General features: G+C 37.6%; 1 protein-coding gene across 2 annotated transcripts; it reads right to left on the minus strand.

Moving 5' to 3' along the window:
• Window positions 1-346: 346 nt before the first annotated feature.
• On the minus strand, window positions 347-19,423 carry PCDH10 (protocadherin 10; the record flags this gene model as incomplete). Of its 2 annotated transcripts, XM_079702174.1 has the most annotated exons (5): window positions 347-387; window positions 6,182-6,487; window positions 14,477-14,583; window positions 15,142-15,200; window positions 16,808-19,423. In XM_079702174.1, the coding sequence occupies 5 exons, from the start codon at window positions 19,421-19,423 to the stop codon at window positions 347-349; spliced, it is 3,129 nt and encodes a 1,042-aa protein (XP_079558300.1). The 2 variants fall into 2 exon arrangements, with proteins under 2 accessions (XP_079558300.1, XP_079558299.1); XM_079702173.1 differs by lacking the exon at window positions 347-387 and having other exon boundaries at window positions 6,132-6,487.
• Window positions 19,424-19,913: the final 490 nt, after the last annotated feature.

A 19,913-nucleotide genomic window follows, 5' to 3' on the forward strand; every position in this document is an offset into this window, starting at 1 on the left:
TTGAACAATGAACCTTTTCGTCCGAAACAGTTTCCAAGCTATATTGTCTAAATGATACTAATTCCTATTTAAAGGATTTCAGAAGACACAGACTCACTCAAAAAAAGTCTGGCACGTTGAGTATTGAACAATGTTTAATAATATTTATAAGCAATTGAATTTGTATATTCCAGACTTATTTACAATACCTTTATAATCTTATAAATTTTGACCCAAAAATCTTCAGTATGATGAGGCAGGAAAAATTCCCAAGTAGATATTTCTTTTCACTGAAAAATTCTATTTATATTTTAATTGATAATCTTCCTTTGTTAGGCTCACATGATGCACAAATGCTTATATGGATTTACTTCCAATGTACAAAATAAGAAAGAGGATGAAAATGATCTGTAATATAAAATGAGGTATATAAATATATTAATATGCTAAATGTTGATTCAATAAAATGCAAAGTGTGCACAAAATAAACTGCTTTATGTAGATGAAGAATCATTTACTAAGCAGTGTAAAACACTGAAAAATATAAAAATTACTTTAACCAATTGTCTTCTCCATATGACCTTAAATGTTTTATTTAACCATGTATCCATGAACTCAAAAATGTAATTAATAACATACAAATAAATAACTCCTACCTGGGAACTAAATAAGAAATATAAGTGACCATAATGAAGAAAATGTATATATGTATATATATTAGCTTTATAAAAATGTGAAGGATGAGAGCTAAAGTATGAAAGCTTTATTAGTAAATAAAACATGTAAAAGATTGTTTTACAGACCTGGTAAGAAAGGTGGGCAATTAACATTCTAAGAGAGTTAAGAAATTAAAAACAAATTTAATTCCCCCTTAAAATATGAAGTAAGTCCCTTGAACAAATCAAAAGAAGTTTGGGGGCTTCCCTTCCCTGGTGGCGCAGTGGTTGAGAGTCCGCCTGCCGATGCAGGGGACACGGGTTTGTGCCCCGGTCCAGGAAGATCTCACATGCCGCGGAGCGGCTGGGCCCGTGAGCCATGGCCGCTGAGCCTGCACGTCCGGAGCCTGTGCTCCGCAACGGGAGAGGCCACAACAGTGAGAGGCCCGCATACCGCAAAAAAAAAAAAAAAAAAAGAAGTTTAAAATCTTAAAGTACTGAAAAACACCATCATATTTCACAAAACACCTTGGTTAGGTGTAATTCAATATTCTGAATGAGTTCAATATCTATCTTCCCTCATAAAACCTTGTAGGTACTATCTAGAGAGAAATACAACTAATTTAAAACATGTATTTTTAATTGGAAGAAAAGAAGAGAGTTTGCCTAGAGATATCAAAAACTGTGTGTAGATGTGTGTGTAAATTAAAGTATGATGACAGCATTAAAGAAAGTTTGGGTGTTTTAAAAACACTCATTCGTCCATTAATTCATTTTCTATCACATAATTATTTTGCATTTATAATATGTATGGCTGGGTTATGAGTCTAAATATGCCAAGAGAGTATTGGATATTAACTAGTTTCAATGCACCCAAAGGCACAAATTTTAAATGATATGTGATAAGTCACAGAGAAGCACTACTGTCTGAATAAGTAAAACACAAACTGCCTACAGAAACTGCCAGATGTATAGATGTAAAATGAACAGTTCTGTTTCATATCTTCACCTCAGAACGATTTTTATAGCTTTCATTTAAATCCTATTAGTTGAGGAAGACCATTGCTCAACAACTAAAGGAGAAGAAACAAGATAGTCTTATGATATCTCATTTATCTAGAGTATACAAAGGTTCCAGTCAGCTACTGCACCAGTTAACTGGAGTAATCACATAAATTGTGAATAGATTACCATTTTTCAAAGAAGTGAAATATTGTAAAATTCAGTGAACATTTAATTCTAACAGTAGATATATGGAGAATATGAACTGGGGTCAGGTTTTTTCTGATCCTGAGCCGTCATTTGTTTCTTGCTCACAGAGTTGATGTGAGTAAACTATTTTGATTATGAGAGATTAATTCATAATTACAGAATAAAATAATTTAATGGAAAAATAGAAATACTGGTGTGATTCAAAAACCAGAGATTTGTCACAAAGAGATAAACTAAAAAAGTAAGAAAATTAGTTAGATTCACAAATCTAGAGGTATTCTTATAAAGACAAGTGAGAGAACAAAAATCTCAGAAATAGGATATTATTTTTTTAAAAAAGTAGCACAACTTGGAGGAAAAGTGAACAGAAACAAACATACCTATTAAAAAAGGAAAAAATACTGAAAAAGATGTCCATTCATTTAGTAACATATGGACCTAACAGACAAAAATGTTAAAAGGCCACCTATAAAAATACTTTCTGTGGAATTTAATATTCGATAAAGTGATGCTATGCTTATGACATTAGAGGAATATACAAATTCCAGAGAAAACACTACACACGGGTACATAAGTATGAGGGTAATCTGTACCAGTAAGAAAAATCATTTTATTTTGAATACTGTATATGCTCCGATACTATCTTGACTTCAACAAATTATGAAAACTTAGAGGGCCGACTAAGATAATGAAGGAATTGGAAGAGGTGTGACTCAACAAAACACACTCTATGATTTCAAACAAGTAAAAACTTGAAGTGTTAGGTAGAAATAATATAGATGCCAAAAAGAATGTTCCTAAAATGAGGGTTACTGAAAAGAAGTCTGTCTAAAGTGTCAGCAGCATTTTAAATGCAATGTTTCAAAGTTCTGACATCTTTTCTTACGTTATGATATGCATGAGTTGGGTTGAAATTTCAAAAAGGCTCAAAAGTAGGCAAAAACAAAGTTAGGTCAGGAGACAGCTGATTTTTTGACACACTTGGACTAGTCTAAATGTTGTATGCTATGAAAGCAGAATCAATTGTAACACTTTTCAATAAATGGTTTCCTACAGTCCTATGACTGTAGAAAATTTCATGGATTTAGGATTTAAAAATCATGATGTCCATGTAGGTTTTTTTCACTTTATTCAATAGAATTTATTATTGTATGACCCTTTAAACAAATGAAAGAAAGATTTCACACATACATTTTAGATGAAATTTCATTGGCCTTTTATCTTATGATTGTCTTCAATTCTTAGGGAATGACTAAGTTTTTGACAAGAAATCAATCGGTTTCCAAATAACAAATTCTCATACCTTTAGTACTGTATTGTTTAGGCTGATTTAAACGGAAAGGTATGCTTGTTTCCAGACAAAAAAATCTGAAGAGATAATGTACAAAATGTGAAACCAAAATCATAAGCAAGAATGATTACAAAAATAATATTAAACATGTTGTTTTAACTTTTGGGCTTTTCTAAATTACATTAATGCTATAACTTTTACCAGTTATATTCTTGAACTTTAATTATTTTTATGATCTTTATTTTTTCAGACTATCTAGATGTTTTATGTATAACTTACTGTGTCAGTTGAAAGACTCAGTAATTTTAAATAACATGTCAGTAATTTTAAAGAAATTCTTGAATCCTGTATGAAAAATATAACTATTTTTAAACTCCAGAGAATAATTTTAGTTCATTTTAATGTGTTGAAAACAATTATTGATTTTTATTAAGACAAAGTATTTTCATATTTTTTATTACTTTAATAAAAATTACAGTTAAAGCTAAGCTAAAATTTATTAACATTTTAAGATAAACCTAAACACTATATTTTGACTATATGACCATATCCTACATGTTTAAATTTATTTCCTCCATCTTTCAGTGTATCCCTTTGGTCCTTAGCAGAGTATTAGCAATATACAACATTATGACAAAAATAAGAGGAGGCATGCTTGTAAAGAGCTCATGACTAATGAGACAAGGTTTAAGAGATATGCTGAAAATTTCTCCTGATTAAAAAAATAAGTTCCATTTCATTAAATGCATTATGTATATTCTTCATGGATCTTTTCTTATACATTAAAAAAGAAGAAATATAATTGTATATAGGTATTTTTTTAGAAACACAAAGTATATTGTTCTTAATGTGCATACATGCACTTTTGTGTAAAAGTTGTTTTCTTACAATTTTTAAGTTTAACTTTAGCAATCAGAGGTGTAGAAATGGAAAGTTCTTGGGTGTAGACAATGATCTCATTTGTATTATTAAGCGTAGCGCCATTTCCCTGTCATCATTTTATAAATGACAGTGGTAGCCTCATTAGGCTTTTTTTAGGGATTTACAAAAATAACTAAATATACAGTTACTTTTCCTAAAATGTGCATTATGTTCATTAAAAAACAAAATGCATGTTTAGCAAAAGAAAAACTGTTTCCTCAATAATTATTTAAACATTCTGATTTTAAATAAAGGTAATTAGTGCTAAATTTTAGCTTCTTTAATTACATAAGGGAAGTGCTTTTCAATTTAGAAGATGAGAATATTTCCATTCCTGATGATAAATGATACGCGTATTAACAACTACCACCATGTGAATTTGGGGGGCAAAATTGTCCGGAATGGAGGGTTTTGGTTTAGCTTATACAGTTAGATTAACCATAAAATTGACTATGCCTATTAAATCAGAGCTAGGAAGTAATTTTAAAGGTAACTGTGTGAGACTAAGATGACATTAAACACTAGAAGTTAAACAAAAATTCAGACATGATTAAAGTTATATGAAGAACTGAGGAGAGTATAAATAAAACCAACAAAATACTATTTTTCTGCTTCTTTTTCATCCCGTCCACACTTTATCCCAAACCCTAAATTTTGAGCAGTGTGAGTTGAGCTGGCTAAAACAGAAGACGGTAATTGTTATTCAAAATTAATTAATTATAATACACATCTGGAATAATATGCACACAAATCTTAATTTTCTTGGTAAAACAATAGATGCATTCTTTGATTTCTAGCAGCACATATATTTGATAACATATTTTATAATCCCTGAAATCAGGGATCTAAATGAAATATTAGATTCTTAAAAAATAGAGAAATTTGCATTAAAATATATGTAGCATTAATATTTTTATCAACAAAAATTGTTACCATGATTCTTAAAATTAAAAAGAAAAACTAGTCAGTAGGGAAAAGACATTTGTAGATGTTCAAAATTTCAGTTCTATAATGTAAGTGAAATTTCATCAAGGTTGATACTAAGAGTTAAAGAGGTTGAACTGATTTTTCACTATATTTGATGTAGATTTACCAGTTAATATATGCTAACAGGAAATATTTGTATTTATTTAGAAATACAAATTTGAATTACTCTGAATCATATGCCCTTTGAATTTTTACCTTGAAATTATTGATAATGTACTTCTATAATGTATATTATTACTTTAAGTGAAACACTAGTGAGAATATGTTGTGTAAAATTTGGAAAAGTTTGGTTTTTGATAATAAGTAAAACTTTAAATCCAGAAAGAATGAATAAAATTTTAAATCCAGAATTTAGTTTGAGGGGCAAAGACTGAATCATAGTCTTTATTTATTAAAATTTGATTTAGGCTACTTTAATAAGTATATACTAAAAAATCTCAAAGCATTTTTGTTTTTCAGAGCGGTTGTATAAAATTATCCACTTCGAGACTATGGTCCCAATATCGAAAGAGCTGACTACAATTATCAATGTCTCAATGTTAGGAGAACCTACTATTTTAAATAAATGAATAATATTGCTGTGTTGATATGCTTTGATCACGTAGTTCCTCTGATTCTGATAAGCAACGTGTATCCATGCCAACATATTACTAAATCACATAGAATGATCAAACTGATGGCTGCAATGATTTCTGAATTTAGCCTAATGTGTTTAATGTCATTGTGGGAAAAGGATGATTAAGTGATAATGCTGGTAATCAATAAGAAAACGAGATCTCTTGGTGACTTAACTGTGAAGAGATATTTTTCCACCTTAATTAAGCCATTCAAAACACATGGAAATCAAGTCAGCAGGTGAGCAGTATTCAAAGGAAATAGGGAGATCATTTGAAAAATGTTTTCAACATCAAAAATTATCTTTGATTGTTGCCAACAGCCATGTCCTAACCCAGAAATTTGTCTTCTTGTTAAGTATATCCATTTTTCGATTGTAAAGTGCTGTCTGCATCCAAGAGTCACTTTTATCCTTGTTTCTGAAAACAACCTGAACTCTCTTTTTACTAAGAAGAATGGCATGTTGAACTTTATTTCCTGAAAGGGAATACTTTGCTACAGCCTTTTACGGAATACTTACTCAAATATGGTGGTTTGTAAGGCGCTCGTGTATTAGACAGCAGTCCATCCAGCTCTTTCCTCTCCAGGGTGCTGTGAAGGGCCTTCTCTTTGCCGAAGGTGGAGAAGGACCTCTCCGCCCCAGGCTGGGCTTCTGGAGTTTCAAACACCTCAGTGTCTGGAACAGAGTCCATGCCAGGAACATGCAGATTGCTACGATAATCAGCAGCCTGGCGTCCATCAGAAGGGACAAATGAAGGCATCCAGCACCGATCTGAGTGGCCCAGGGCTTTACATTCCTCGGTGCAGTTGGAGAAGAGATCCATACCTGCGAGCAGAAAACACAGAAGCTATGGAGGGAGGCTTCACCAACATGACCAGCTACTTAGAAGTGAAAAGTTACAGGCAGCATAAAGAGTAATGGGTGAAGGTATCTTAACAATTTTTTTCTTGTTTTAACCTGACAGGAGCCAAAAATCGCTTTACATTATTTTATAAAGGGTAAGACTTTTGGCAAAGAGGCCTCTGAGATAGATGTTTCTAAACTACTCAGGATATCGGGGGGGGGGGGGAAATGTTGGCTCTAAATTATTTAAATAACTAGAAAATAGTGAGAATGAATATTTTAAAAAATCTCTCATGAAGTTCATAACAGAGAAAAAACTGAAGTGTAAAGCCTTCGTTATCCATAATCTCTAATGACGTTGTCATCTGATATTTTTTTTTCTTAGAGACAAAAAGGGAAGAAATATGGGAAGTACTAGTGATGACATTTAGATTATAAAATCTGGACATGAAAGAAAAAGTGAAATTCAACAGAAACATGGCATACATACTGATACATCAGTAAATAACAAGAACAAAATAAGTTTTCGTGAGCGGCCAAGAGCATGCTTTCTTAGCTTCCTAGACAATGACTTCCTAAAAGTTATTTTTCAGTGACACTCTCATAGTCCATATTACTACAAACCACTTATCATTTACCACCTTAGACAAGCCCAGAACAAATGACTGTAATTAGTGAAACCAAGGTAACAAGTGCAGTGTGAGTCATCTGCAGATGCTATTGACAAATACTTTATTACTTGTTCTATATTGGAGAACACTTGTCCTAGACAGCACAGAACTGTTTGCTTACTAATCCTAGATAGAATACCAAGATTTCAAATGACATCTTCAAGTTTCATTGTCTCCCATAGATTGACAAGAATATTAAACATTATTTATGACTCAAGAAAGCTCACTCACTTTCTTAAGAAAACGTAACAATTTGGGGACACTATAGAATACTATTTGTTATTCATTTTAATAACTAGCAGTAGGTGAAAAAATAAGTACATAAACAGAATCGCATTTTAACGTGTTTCTAAACAGAGCAACACATTTATTAAATATGTTTAAAAACAGGATCAATTTGAAATAACCAAGTGTGATTAGTCCGTATGTCAGAAACTCTCAAATGCATGAAATGCCTGGTATGGAAAAACTAGGGATTATGTTTTTGACCAACAGAGTAATATTTATGTCATGAACACACTTGATTTTTTTTTCTTTAAATGTTATGAGTGATTTGAGCTCTTGAGCAAGTTTTAGTTTGCAAATTCCTAATGGTATTCTACTAGTACTAATTTAGTTTTTGTGTGTATATTTTAACACCTCTCTATATAATATAAAGAAATCAATTTTTCACAATTATTAACCCTCCAGATTATCCTCAAGTATTTTGGAGTTAAGAACAGTTAATTATATATATTATGTTTTAAGAAATAACACCAAGCTTCTTATCATATATTAATCTCACTTTATAATGACTTTTTTATTTTAAATTAAACTATGTATAATGCTAAGTCTGACTTCAATTCTAACATTCCATTGATAATTGATGCATAAGCCTGTAAGTAAATTACTGATCAGTGAACTGTTGAGGAACGTAAACATGAGCTGAAGCCGAGATAAGGAATCAGACTAAGAACAGCATGTAAAACATGTCAATTTTTCTCTAGACACCAGGGAAGTTCAGTTATCCTATGACTGTAAGGAGATAGGTATTAAAAAAAAAAAAAAGAGGAAGGGAAGGAGAATATTCCTGATGCACACTGACATACGAGCTAGGTAGAAGCTAGAGAACAAGAGACATCTCTTTTTGAGGCACTGTACTCTAAATGCTCCCTACTTATAGTGTGATAAGGAATAAAAGTCCTTTTTGATAGGTGGAACTACCATTAATAGTAAATGATGAGCAATTATATATTTTAAAAATAAATGCATGTCATTAAATTTGAAGTTGATAAAAAATTCAAATTTTAAGATAGAATTGTTTTATTGGATCCTGATAAAGATGGGTACTAATGCAAAATTTGATATTAATACAGTTTTTCATCACATAACTGATCAAACCCTTTCAAATATACCTCCTGAGACCATTAACAATCTTTCACATCTGTTTGAGCACTGTACCCAAGTATTCTTATAATTTTGAAAATGATAACCACAGAGAAAAATTTTAATAATCTAGTCTCTCAACATTATCATTAAGATGTTTGCCTATGTTAGAGGGTACTTATAGTAGAATTTGTTTTTATGGGTAGTTTATATTCAATTGTGCCCATTTTCTTCTCTCGAAGTATATGTTTTTCTGCCTCTTTGACTTATTAGAGGCTAGTTAAAATTCCCTTAGATGATGAAGTAAAAGCCTCATGAATTGAGAACCTGTACAACAAAACATATCATGTGCATAACAAGAAAAGTGAGGAATTTGATAAAGTTTTCTGTTGGAAGAACACTGTTACTTACCTGAAAGGGTAACAACACTTGTAAAGAATGTTCTTAATAAATTTATGAGCTACTCCTTTTAAAGTGGGATCCCCATAGTGATAACACAGCTTTATATGACTACAAGGAAAGGGAATATGGCACACATTCTGCATGTAGATGTTTGACCTCTTTTACTGATAAAAAATGTATACTAATTTCTCATGAGGAAAATATCAGACATAGAAACAATTTTTAAAAATCATATAAATAGTACATCAATAAATTTCAAATAAGTTTTAGAAACATTCACTGAAAATGGTTTTTTTTTTTTTTTCATTTGTCTTAGATATATAGTTTGAGAACCAAATACATCTTGCCCATTTACTGGTCCTCACCTTAGGGAGCCATTAACTAAAATTATTTTATCTTTTTTTTTATATATCACTAATCCCATTAAATATATTATTTATTTATTTATTTATTTATTTATTTTTTCTGTACACGGGCCTCTCACTGTTGTGGCCTCTCCTGTTGCGGAGCACAGGCTCCGGACGCGCAGGCTCAGTGGCCATGGCTCACGGGCCCAGCCGCTCTGCGGCATGTGGGATCCTCCCGGACCGGGGCATGAACCCGTGTGCCCTGCATCGGAAAGTGGACTCTCAACCACTGTGCCACCAGGGAAGCCCCTAAATATATTATTTTAATGACCAGATAATCAGAGGCATATTTAAGTTTTGTGGTGGTAAATGACTGCACGAAGGACAGGAATGTCAGTTATTTCAGTACATGGGACACTTAAAAATGCATACCTTTCACATTGCTTTCGGAATTTTTTAACAGCACAAACTGAAGTCCCAAGAGAAAATAAGTTTAACTTCTTCTTTTTTTTTTTTTTCTTCTTGTTCAAATGCCCTTACTTTAGAACCTGTGGAATTTGTATAGCAGACAAATACAGGCCAAGCCTGAGTTTTGAAGTTTTGGTAATTCCTAAGAAACATTTCAACACACATATTTTATTTACAATTTCTTATCCTATTTATTTATTTTTTCCACTTCTCAAAAATGTCTGTTTTACAATGCATGACAGCTGAAGTGATAGACTGCCTGTTATGCAAAGATATATTCAGACAAATTTTAAAATACATCTTTTTTAACTGGCAAGTAACTTGATCCCTTACAGTCAGAGGCATTGATATTACCACTGAGAACAAACTGATTCCAAAAATGTATCTGTATTCAATTTGTGCCGTTTTCTGATGTATGTAATACTATAAAGTTACATGCTTATTCCTCTCTCACGTACCAAGCCTTCAGAAAAAATGTGGGTATTTTTTTTCCAAATATGATAAATAATTTAAAAAATCAACACTCAAGTTTTGGAGGAAATTTCAAGTCTTCCTTTAATTATTTAACACTGGAGAAATTAGAGCTATTAACTCTAACCATAAAAATTGCTATAAGTTTTAGGAAAATTTGGTTTGAGAGCAGAGATTTAACAACATAATTCACCCATGAAAAAAATCAAAACATGAACATCAAAATTTTCTTCTTACTTATCTTTCAAAATGTTTATAGTTTTCTCCATTTTCTCTTAACATTTGTCTTATATTTTTTCTAATTGTAAATGTCTCCTTATTATCAAGTTGTAGCTCACATTTTCACCAGAAACCTTAACAGAAAGTTTTTGCTTATTCAGGCAATGGTATGAATTCACTTTATTTATAAAGCCAGAAACTAATTGCCAGTATCTAAATTCTTATTGGAGTCAGGAAAGGGAAAATTGTGTTTTATGATAAACCAAGAATTCTCTTATTGACATTGTAGTAGTAGTGCAGTGGCTTAATGCATTTCATGATATACTTTTATCTACTAGTATGAAAATACCAATAATACGAATCACTTAATTTTTAAAATTTATAGCCAAGTTTTGACCATGTGTCATGTATAAATCTCATGATAATTAGTTAAGAAATTGACACATTTAGAAGCTAAGTTCCCTTATAACTAAAAGAAAAATTTACAAGAAGAAAAATTTGAAAAATTTCAGGTAAATATAACAAGTAACATTAACTGAATCATCACTTACTAGGGTTTTCTTCTTCAATACATATTTTAAGAAGGCACAATTATTAAAAATAAGTTCATAATTAATCCTAGTATGCACATTGTAAGTATTTAATAAATGGAAAAACATTTCTCACAATTAAATAGATTGCCTTAGATCTACTGCCAATAATATTAAAATGTTTAAGAATATACAACTAAAAATGTTGTATCAGTATTTAAATTAGACAAAAATTCTATCTTTTAATCTAATGGTATTATAAAATTAAAAATATATTGGTTTTAAGTTCATTTTATTTTTTTTTATCTTCTTTTTTTGTTTTGCTATTTAAGCTGTGATTAATCAGTTTCTCCCCTTGTGATGGTTTATGTAAGCATTTACCACATCTCCTTGGACTTCTGCCATATCTAACCAATACATCAATAGTGCACTGAAAAAAACGGAAAGCACCTTGACAAGGCTATAGAAAGTAAGTGCCACAGAGCAGTGGTCAAGCCGAAGAATTTCACACATGGAGCCAGGTGCAGTGGAAAACTGAAAAAGCTTATGTGATTCTCTGTGCAGCTGCCTCCGTGTTTAAAGCCCTTCTATGAACAAGATTGGTGACTGCAAATGGCTTAGAAAGGAGAAAAGCAAGGGGGAGAGGGAGGAGAAAGAACAAAAAGGAAAACTATTCATAGAAGAATAAATAGAAGGAATATCCAAATAAATAAATACAAGCTAATGTTAACATAGAAAAAGAAAGTGGGAATAAATAAGAACTTAGGAAGTTTAAACAGGTGAAGCACTAAGCTAAACAGTGTATATAATGTAATATGAAATGAGGTACAAACTAAAGAATTCAGAATCTATTTCTTTTCAGTGCTGTTTTTCCTTGATAGTCTAACTTTCCCCCTTTATAACCTAGCTCAGTGGGATGTGCTTATTAGCACAAAAGTTTTTCATATTCTAAACCTGGAAATATATGAAGAATATTCTCTAAATATTGCAAAATTGGAAGATCAACAATACCTGGTTTTAGAAGGAAATAAAGCAGATATACTTATTTACCTGAAATAGGCTTAACTTTTTGGAAATACTGTAGCTACTTGGTGTAAAGTTTATAGTACACAACAAAGAATGGACAGGAAAAAGTCATTAAGTATATGCATATTAATTCTCTGCATTTAGGGTTTTATACTTTACAAGGTAAACACTTCAAAACCATTTTTACAATAAAATTAGACATATTAAATCTGACTTAAATTCAGCACACGAAGGTATAATTACTTCTTAATATGAGTGTGTTATTACAATTTGAAAACAGCTATCATTGTGCCCAGTATGTGGTGGAAGCTCTATAACTGCGAATGAAGTAGATTGTTAATTCTGTAATACTTTTACATGTTTAAGAACTTAAAGATAGAAAAAAGAATTTGCCATTTTGATAAGACAAACTGCCTGCTTTTAAATATGTTTTCCGAACACAATTTAGCATTTAAAATTTCCTTTTAATGTTTTGACATCTCAAATAATTTAAAACAAACATTACCAAAATGGCAACATTGAGCGCCTGTGAAATAAAAGAGCTAGTGGGAAGGCGCACTGATAAGAATGTATTCCCATCCATGTTCCAAATTTAACACTTTTTGCAGATGTTTATTCATTTCTCTTTCTTCAGTTAGGTTATTATGGCTCATTATGTCTGAGGGAACTAAACTAATTGAAATGTTCATTGAGATTGGAGTGCTACAGAAAAAACCCCAAAAAACTAAAAAAAACAAAGTAGGGGGGAGTGGGAAAGGAATAAAGTGCACCCAAGGAAACATGCAGCAGTGGATACTCTTTTTTTTTTTAAATATTAAACATTTTGTTTCAAAAGTTTTAAAAGGCGGACTATTAAATTAGAAACTCTGAAAAAGGACTAGGAATGAGCAATTATAAACATATACCTTTTAAAAGATAACAATAAATCATATGTCATATATAGGCCAAAAATGAAAGGGACTTTGTACTCAAATATAAACTTCTGGCAAGATCTGGTTTGTTGTCAGGTTCCCAGACACTAAATAGATGCTCTGTTCACTTAGCGTGAAGGCCCGCAAGGGGCAGGGACCTCCGGGGATTCTTGGCAGTTCTCAAGTCTCATTAGGTCTGCATATTAATGACTTGCAGCAATATAAAGAGACCCTTGAGCAGCCTTTTCTTCCCCTCCTCCTGCCTGCGTTTCCCAAGGCTAAGGCAGCCTCAGACACGGCACACATAAGCCAAGTGAGAGGCTTGCAGCCACCACTGCTGCCAGGCGACCGTGGGGCTGATACTGCCCTTTGACACACTGCCTCAGCACCGTTCAGAGGCCCAGGGAGCGTGTTAAGGAATGGGTGCTCTCGAGGATCAATGGTACCTTGAAAATGAGAACCCTATCACCCTACACTTAATCACTAACCAAAATAAAGCTCAAAGCTCAAGTGAATGAAGTTGGACCTCGAGACAGTCCAATGATGGGCGTCTTAGAAGTTATAAAAGTTAGCTTGCCTTTGCCTTTCTTTATGTGTCAGATAAACACAAAACTCAATTGAAAAAGCAAAAGCAAAAAAAAAAAAAAAAAAACAACAAGCACCCTTCATGGTTGAAATGCAAATTAAGTGGAAAGAAAACCCAAACCTTGTGAAACTGTTTTCATTATTTTAAGGTACATATTTTATTTCTTTTAAGGATTTTCTTTAATTATTAGTAATTAGAGTTATCAGGATCCTATAAAACTTAAAGGGTAAATTTATATAGAAAAAGTAAAGTAAGATAAAGTAAAACAAAGTAAAAAATATGTATCACATTGCAACCCCCATCAGTGAATACCATTAAGCCCGCATACAAATATGCCTAGAGTTCAACTTTTGAACATGGATCCATTGAAAATATGAGGGAACATAGGATGCTTCAGAAAATACACATTATCAAATGTTAACTAGTGTCCTGAAGCCTAAGAACCCGGGATTGGAAATCCTGCTTTCAACCTATTCATGATTTTAATCACCATTCCTTCTCTCATTCAATATTTGTTGACATGTAAAAGGCATTGCTCTGGAAATGGAGAAATTTGGATTCTGGTCCCCAATCATCCACTCATCCTCTTGTGACCTTGTGCAGGTCAACCAATTTCATTCACCTTCAGTTACCTCATCCGTAAGCAAGTCTAATAATATCTTAATTGACTGAAGACTGAGCACTGGACCACGTGAGAAATCCATGGCTTTTGTATGCAGTATAATTCCAGGAAAGAACATTACATAAAAAAGAAATGCTTCATAGTCTAACATATTCCACAATGAATTTCTAACTTTCATTCTCTGAAGGAACATTAAATATTACAACCCTCTTCGAGTATACAATTGTCGATATAGGATGGCACCATTCTTCTGTAGATTTACTAACACTAAAAATTACCTAGAACATCATCCTTTCAGGATTGATTTTTGAAAAACACTATAAAAGTCAGCATTGCCCTTTGATCACACTTACCAGCTGACTGGCCGCGGTTGGTGGCATCGTGATCACTATCTCCCTGTTCACTGTCTCCATGGCCACTGTCTTTAGAGCTTACTATGTCGGCTTCCTGGAATGCAGAACTAGAAGTACAAAAATGTGAATATTAGAATAAAAAGGTGATGAAACACAGAAAACATTCTTCTGCCACCACATGGTCACTGATGGTGCTGCAGATGCCTAGAGCTCTCAGGTGGCTTTATTTCTGCTTAAAGCTAGTTTTCATAACCTTAAGCCTAACTCTCTAAAATTAAACATTAGTAGTTAGTTGGAGCCGTTAAGGCATGTAAAGTTTAGCCATTATTCTCTGATTGGAACTAAGCATATGTTTATATCATTTCATAGAAGATATATATATGTATATACCTGGAACAGCTAGGAAGATTATTAGAAGCAGTGTAGGAGTGTAAACTGACAAAATATTCAAGTGTACTTAGTGGTTGTATGTAAATGAAACACACCAATATTTTTAAAGTTTATTGTCTAGGAAACCTCATGCAATCAGTATTTATGTCCTGCTCTAATTGGAAATACTTTATCATTTTCTATTTTGATATTGAATAATATACCTAATTCCTATTTTTAGTAGGTAGTAATTTGTCCAATACACCAAGCTAGGAAAAAAAAAAAGGAGTCCATACCTGTTAACTCGGCGAGGTCTGTCAACTAGATAGCTGAGCTCTGCTCGCTGGTGTTTAGTCTAGAAAAAAAATAAATAAATCAAGAGCAGTTGAATGCTAAGGGTTTAACTAACAGTCTGCTTTTGAAGTTAGGAACTAATTCTAGCTTAAGTAATTGTGTACATTTTTATTCATTTCTAAGCTGTCCTAAAACCTCAGACTAGTGATTGCTGGGTAAAGGCAAGAAGATATGCAGAGACACTTCAATCTAGATTTTCAGTAAAGGTTTAAAAAAAAATGCAGAGATAAAAGGCCAATTTTAAGTGTGTGTGTGTGTGTGTGTGTGTGTGTGTGTGTTTTAAGGAGAGAATGCAAATGACCTCATAGCTGGGGCTCATAAACTATTGTCTCCAATAGGGTCAACCTAGTTATATATGCTGCAGTCTTTCTTTTTCAGTGGCCTAAAAAAGTGTTTAGGTGCATACTGGTTGACACAAGAAAAACAGCACGCTCAATAAGCAAAAAGTTTGGATATTTTATGGAATTATTTTGTTGTTTATTTTCAAAATGTGCTTAAGATACAAATGAGCTGTACAAATATTCATGAAAGTCAATTAATAATATCTAAGACTCAAAATAAATGAAATAACCTGCCAAGAAAGGAGTTCATAATCCTCCCTTCCCTCCTGGCCCCAATTCTTTTCCCCCTCCAAACTCCCCCTGCATTCTCCTCCCCGCCTCCAGCACCCACACGCCTTTTCCGGTCCAAACTTTCTTTTACAGAAATCAACTCCGTTCTCCCCCTCCCTCCCTCCTTTCAACTTCGCTACTTCTCCATCTTATAAAAAGAAATCGGAATTGACAAGCCAAATTCTTGGATGAAGAAAGCCAACAGCAGTGATTTATCCAAAACGGTGGCAAGAAGGTAATTATTAGCTAAAAGATATACTCAAGACAACAATTGTTTAAGCCTTTCGTTAGTTTACGCTTGCAGGGGTTTGTGCCAAAGCAACTTCATTCAAATTCACACTGTGTGGGCGTTCGGCTTCAAGAGCGTCTGTAAATGCTGTCCAGAGCAGAACTGAAGGCTTTTTTGCAACCCGAGTTCAAAGGACAAAGATCTGATAACTCATTCACTAAAACATGCATTCGAGTTTAGACAACTGTGCAAAGTTAAACAATCTATAGCTTACTTTTACACGCGACTGAAAGCATCGATAAACAAAGCAAAACAATGAACTTTATTAACGCCTGGGACAAATGCAAAGAGAAAAAAAAAGACCTTTGCCAGCGCCAAAAGGTCCCTCCACCGCATTTCCCTCTCCCCGCCGCGCACTTTCCCCTTTCCCCCTAGATTTCTAAGAAGGGAAAAGACTGAGAGGGGGGTTGGGATTTTAAAGGAAAGATGCCAGAGGGAAGAGGGAAGGTCCAAGATGGCAAAGCACCAAAGGAGGGGAATGAAAATAAACGTGGAGGGGTGGAGCGCAGAAAATTGGGGACAACAAGAAGTTTTAGTTACACACAAAAGGGTGGGAGAGGTGACTCCCCATTCCTGCCTCCATAAAAATACAAGTGAGCTAATATCCTAAAAATAAATACACAGTGCACCAGAGATACAAGGGCCGGGCTAGAGGAGGCTTTCGGATGGAGGAGATGAGAGATGGTGGTCCTGGCGCTTCAGCCTTACCTCGTTGGACAAAATGCTTCCGTTGGAGATGATGTCGGGCTGCTGGTCTGTGTAGCCGGTGACGATGGCCCCGCAAGGGTTGTGCTCAGTGTCCGTACTCCGCGAAGGGCTGCAGGGTTTAAGGAACATCAGGTCGGTCTTGGCAGACTCGGGGGTCAGGCAGACCTGGTAGCAGTAATTCTGGTTGTGATGATGGGAGCCAAAGCCCCCGGACTCCTCCACCGGCACTTGGGCCGGGTTACTGGGTACGTTGGAGCTTTGCACCAGCATGATGTCCGACTTGCTGAGTTTCTTCTTGCGCGCCCGGGCTTGGCGGCCGCAGCAGGTCGAGCCGCCCCCGCTGCAGCAGCAGCAGCAGAGGCAGCAGTCGCTGGCCAGACACGTGTAGATGTTGAGCTTCTTCTCCTTTTGGCAACGCACGGCAAGCACGATCATGGCCAGCAGGAAGATGAAGGACACCGAGCCCAGCGCGATGATGAGGATGAGGGTGAGGTCCAGCGAGGTCTCCCCGCCGCCGGAGCGGCTGGGGCGCTGGTGCTCCCCTGACCCCCCGCCCCCGCCCCCGCCCCCGCCCTGGGGCTCGACAGCGCCATCCACCAGCTGCACCACCAGGGTGGCGGTGGAGGACAGGGGAGGTTGCCCGTGGTCGCGCACCTCGATCACCAGCTCGTAAGGCCGCTGGGGGTCGCGCTTGGCCGGCACCCGGCGCGCCGTGCGGAGCTCCCCGGTGCGCCAATCCATGCGGAAGAGGTTCATTTCGTTACCCCGCACAATGCTGTAGGTGAGCCGGGCGTTCTCGCCGTCGTCCGCGTCCACCGCGGCTACGCGGGTCAGCAGGTAACCGGGCTCCGCCGAGCGGGGCAGCACCTCGCGCGCCGGAGTCCCGTTGCGCCCTGGAAGGGGCGCCACTATGGCAGGGGCGTTGTCGTTCTGATCCACGATGAGGATGTTGACAGTGGCGTTGCCAGCCAGCGCCTGGGGGCTGCCGGCGTCCCGGGCTTCCACCTGGAAGCTGAAGTCCTTGAGCTGCTCGTGGTCGAAGGAGCGCAGGGCGTACAAGTAGCCGTTCTCGGAGTTGATGGATACGTAAGTGAAGACGCTCATGCCCTGGATCTGGCACTCGAGGATAGAGTAGGCTAGCTGGGCGTTGGCGCCCTCGTCACGGTCTGTGGCACTCACTGCGTAGATGTAGGCGCCCGGCACATTGTTTTCGGTCACATACACGTCGTAGACCGGCTGGCTGAATCGCGGTGCGTTGTCGTTCACATCGGACACCTGCACCTGGATCGACTTGCTGGTGGAGAGCGCAGGCTCGCCCCGGTCCCGAGCCACCACGGTCAGGGTGTAGGAGTCCCCCGCCTCTCGGTCCAGAGGGGCCTCGGTCACGATGGTATAGTAGTTTTTGAAGGAAGACTTGAGGCGGAACGGCACATCTCCCAGCAGCTCGCACTGCACCTGCCCATTCTCCTCCGAGTCGCGGTCGGTCACGCTGAACAAGGCCACCACCGTGCCGGGCGCCGCGCCCTCGCTCACCGCCTCCTTCACGGTGCTGAAGCTGATCTCCGGCGCGTTGTCGTTAGCATCCAGCACTCTCACGATCACCTTGCAATGCGCGGGCACGGCGTTGGGGCCCAGGTCCTTGGCTTGTACGTACACTTGGTACACCGGGCTCTCTTCGTAGTCCAGCTCGCCGCTCACCTCCAGTCGGCCAGTGCGAGGAGAGAGACCGAAGAGCTCCCGCGCCCGGGGCGAAATGTGGCTGCTGAAGGAGTACACGACCTCGCCATTCTGGCCCTCATCTGGGTCCGTGGCGTTAAGCTGGATCACGAGCGTGCCCGGCGGCGAGTTCTCTGGGAGGGACACAGTGTAGACGGGTTGGTCGAAGGCGGGCACATTGTCGTTGGAGTCCAGCACTCGGATGGTCAGTAGGGCCGTGCCGGTGCGCTGCTGCTGGGGGAGCAGGCCCCCTCCCGCGCCGCCTCCTCCGGCCCCTCCTCCCCCGTCCACCGCGGTCAGCACGTAGCGGTGCACCGCTTGCTGCTCTCGGTCCAGCGGCTTCTCCAGCACCAGCTCGGCGAATCGGTTGCCATCCCCCTGGGTCTGCACGTCCAGGGAGAAGTAGCTGTTGGGGGTGATCTCGTAGTCGCGCAAGGAGTTGGTGCCCACGTCTGGATCGAATGCGCTCTCCAAGGGGAAGCGGGTGCCCGGCGTGGCGCTCTCAGAGATCTCCACGGTCAGGTCCGGCTCCGGGAAGGAGGGGGGGTTGTCATTGATGTCCAACACCTCGATCTCCACCCGGAACAGCTCCAGGGGGTTTTCCAGGAAGACCTCCAGGTGCAGGACGCAGGAGGGGCTCTGCTTGCAGATTTGCTCGCGGTCAATCTTCTCGTTCACGTACAGCACCCCGGTCTCCAGGTTGAGGTCCAAGTAAGGGGTCCGAGAGTTGGGCGCCGTTTGAAACCCGCGAGCCGAAAGTTTTGTAATGTCCAAGCCCAGATCTTCAGCGATATTCCCCACGAAAGTGCCATGTTCCTGCTCCTCCTGGACCGTGTAGTGAAGCTGGGAAAAGACTCCTTCCACCATCCAGAGCAAGACGAAGAATAATAGCACAATCATCTCCAAAGGGAAAGGAAGCAGCTTCCCGCAGCCAGCCAGCCACCCAATCGCCTCCCCAGCCACCACGAAAAAAAAAAAAAAAATCTCAAATAAAAGTGCGCTGTGTGTGTGTGTGTGTGGGGGGGCTATCTTGTGGCTTTCTGTCCTTAAAAATCTAATTCCTTTTGCCTCATTTTAGGGTTTCCCCCAGTTCAGCCTAATTTTTCAGTCTTAGCGCAGGAAGGGTGACAGGCGTCCCCTTTCCTCATCTGTAATCTTCCCACTGACCAATTAATAAAATAATAACAATAGTCAGCGTCCTTTATTCCGACAGTCTTGGCGCAACGCGGTGCTGGCAAAGCTCAAGGAGGAAATTTCGATATTTCAAGACTGTCCTCGGTTTGTCTTCTTGCTGATGGGAGGAGAAGAATGAGGAGGAAGATGAAGAGGAAGAGGAGATGCTGTTGGCACCGCTGAACATGCCTCTTAACGTCAACGGCTGGCAAATGCA

The sequence above is a fragment of the Hyperoodon ampullatus genome, assembly GCF_949752795.1.
Source record: "Hyperoodon ampullatus genome assembly, chromosome: 1".
NCBI lineage: Eukaryota > Metazoa > Chordata > Mammalia > Artiodactyla > Ziphiidae > Hyperoodon > Hyperoodon ampullatus.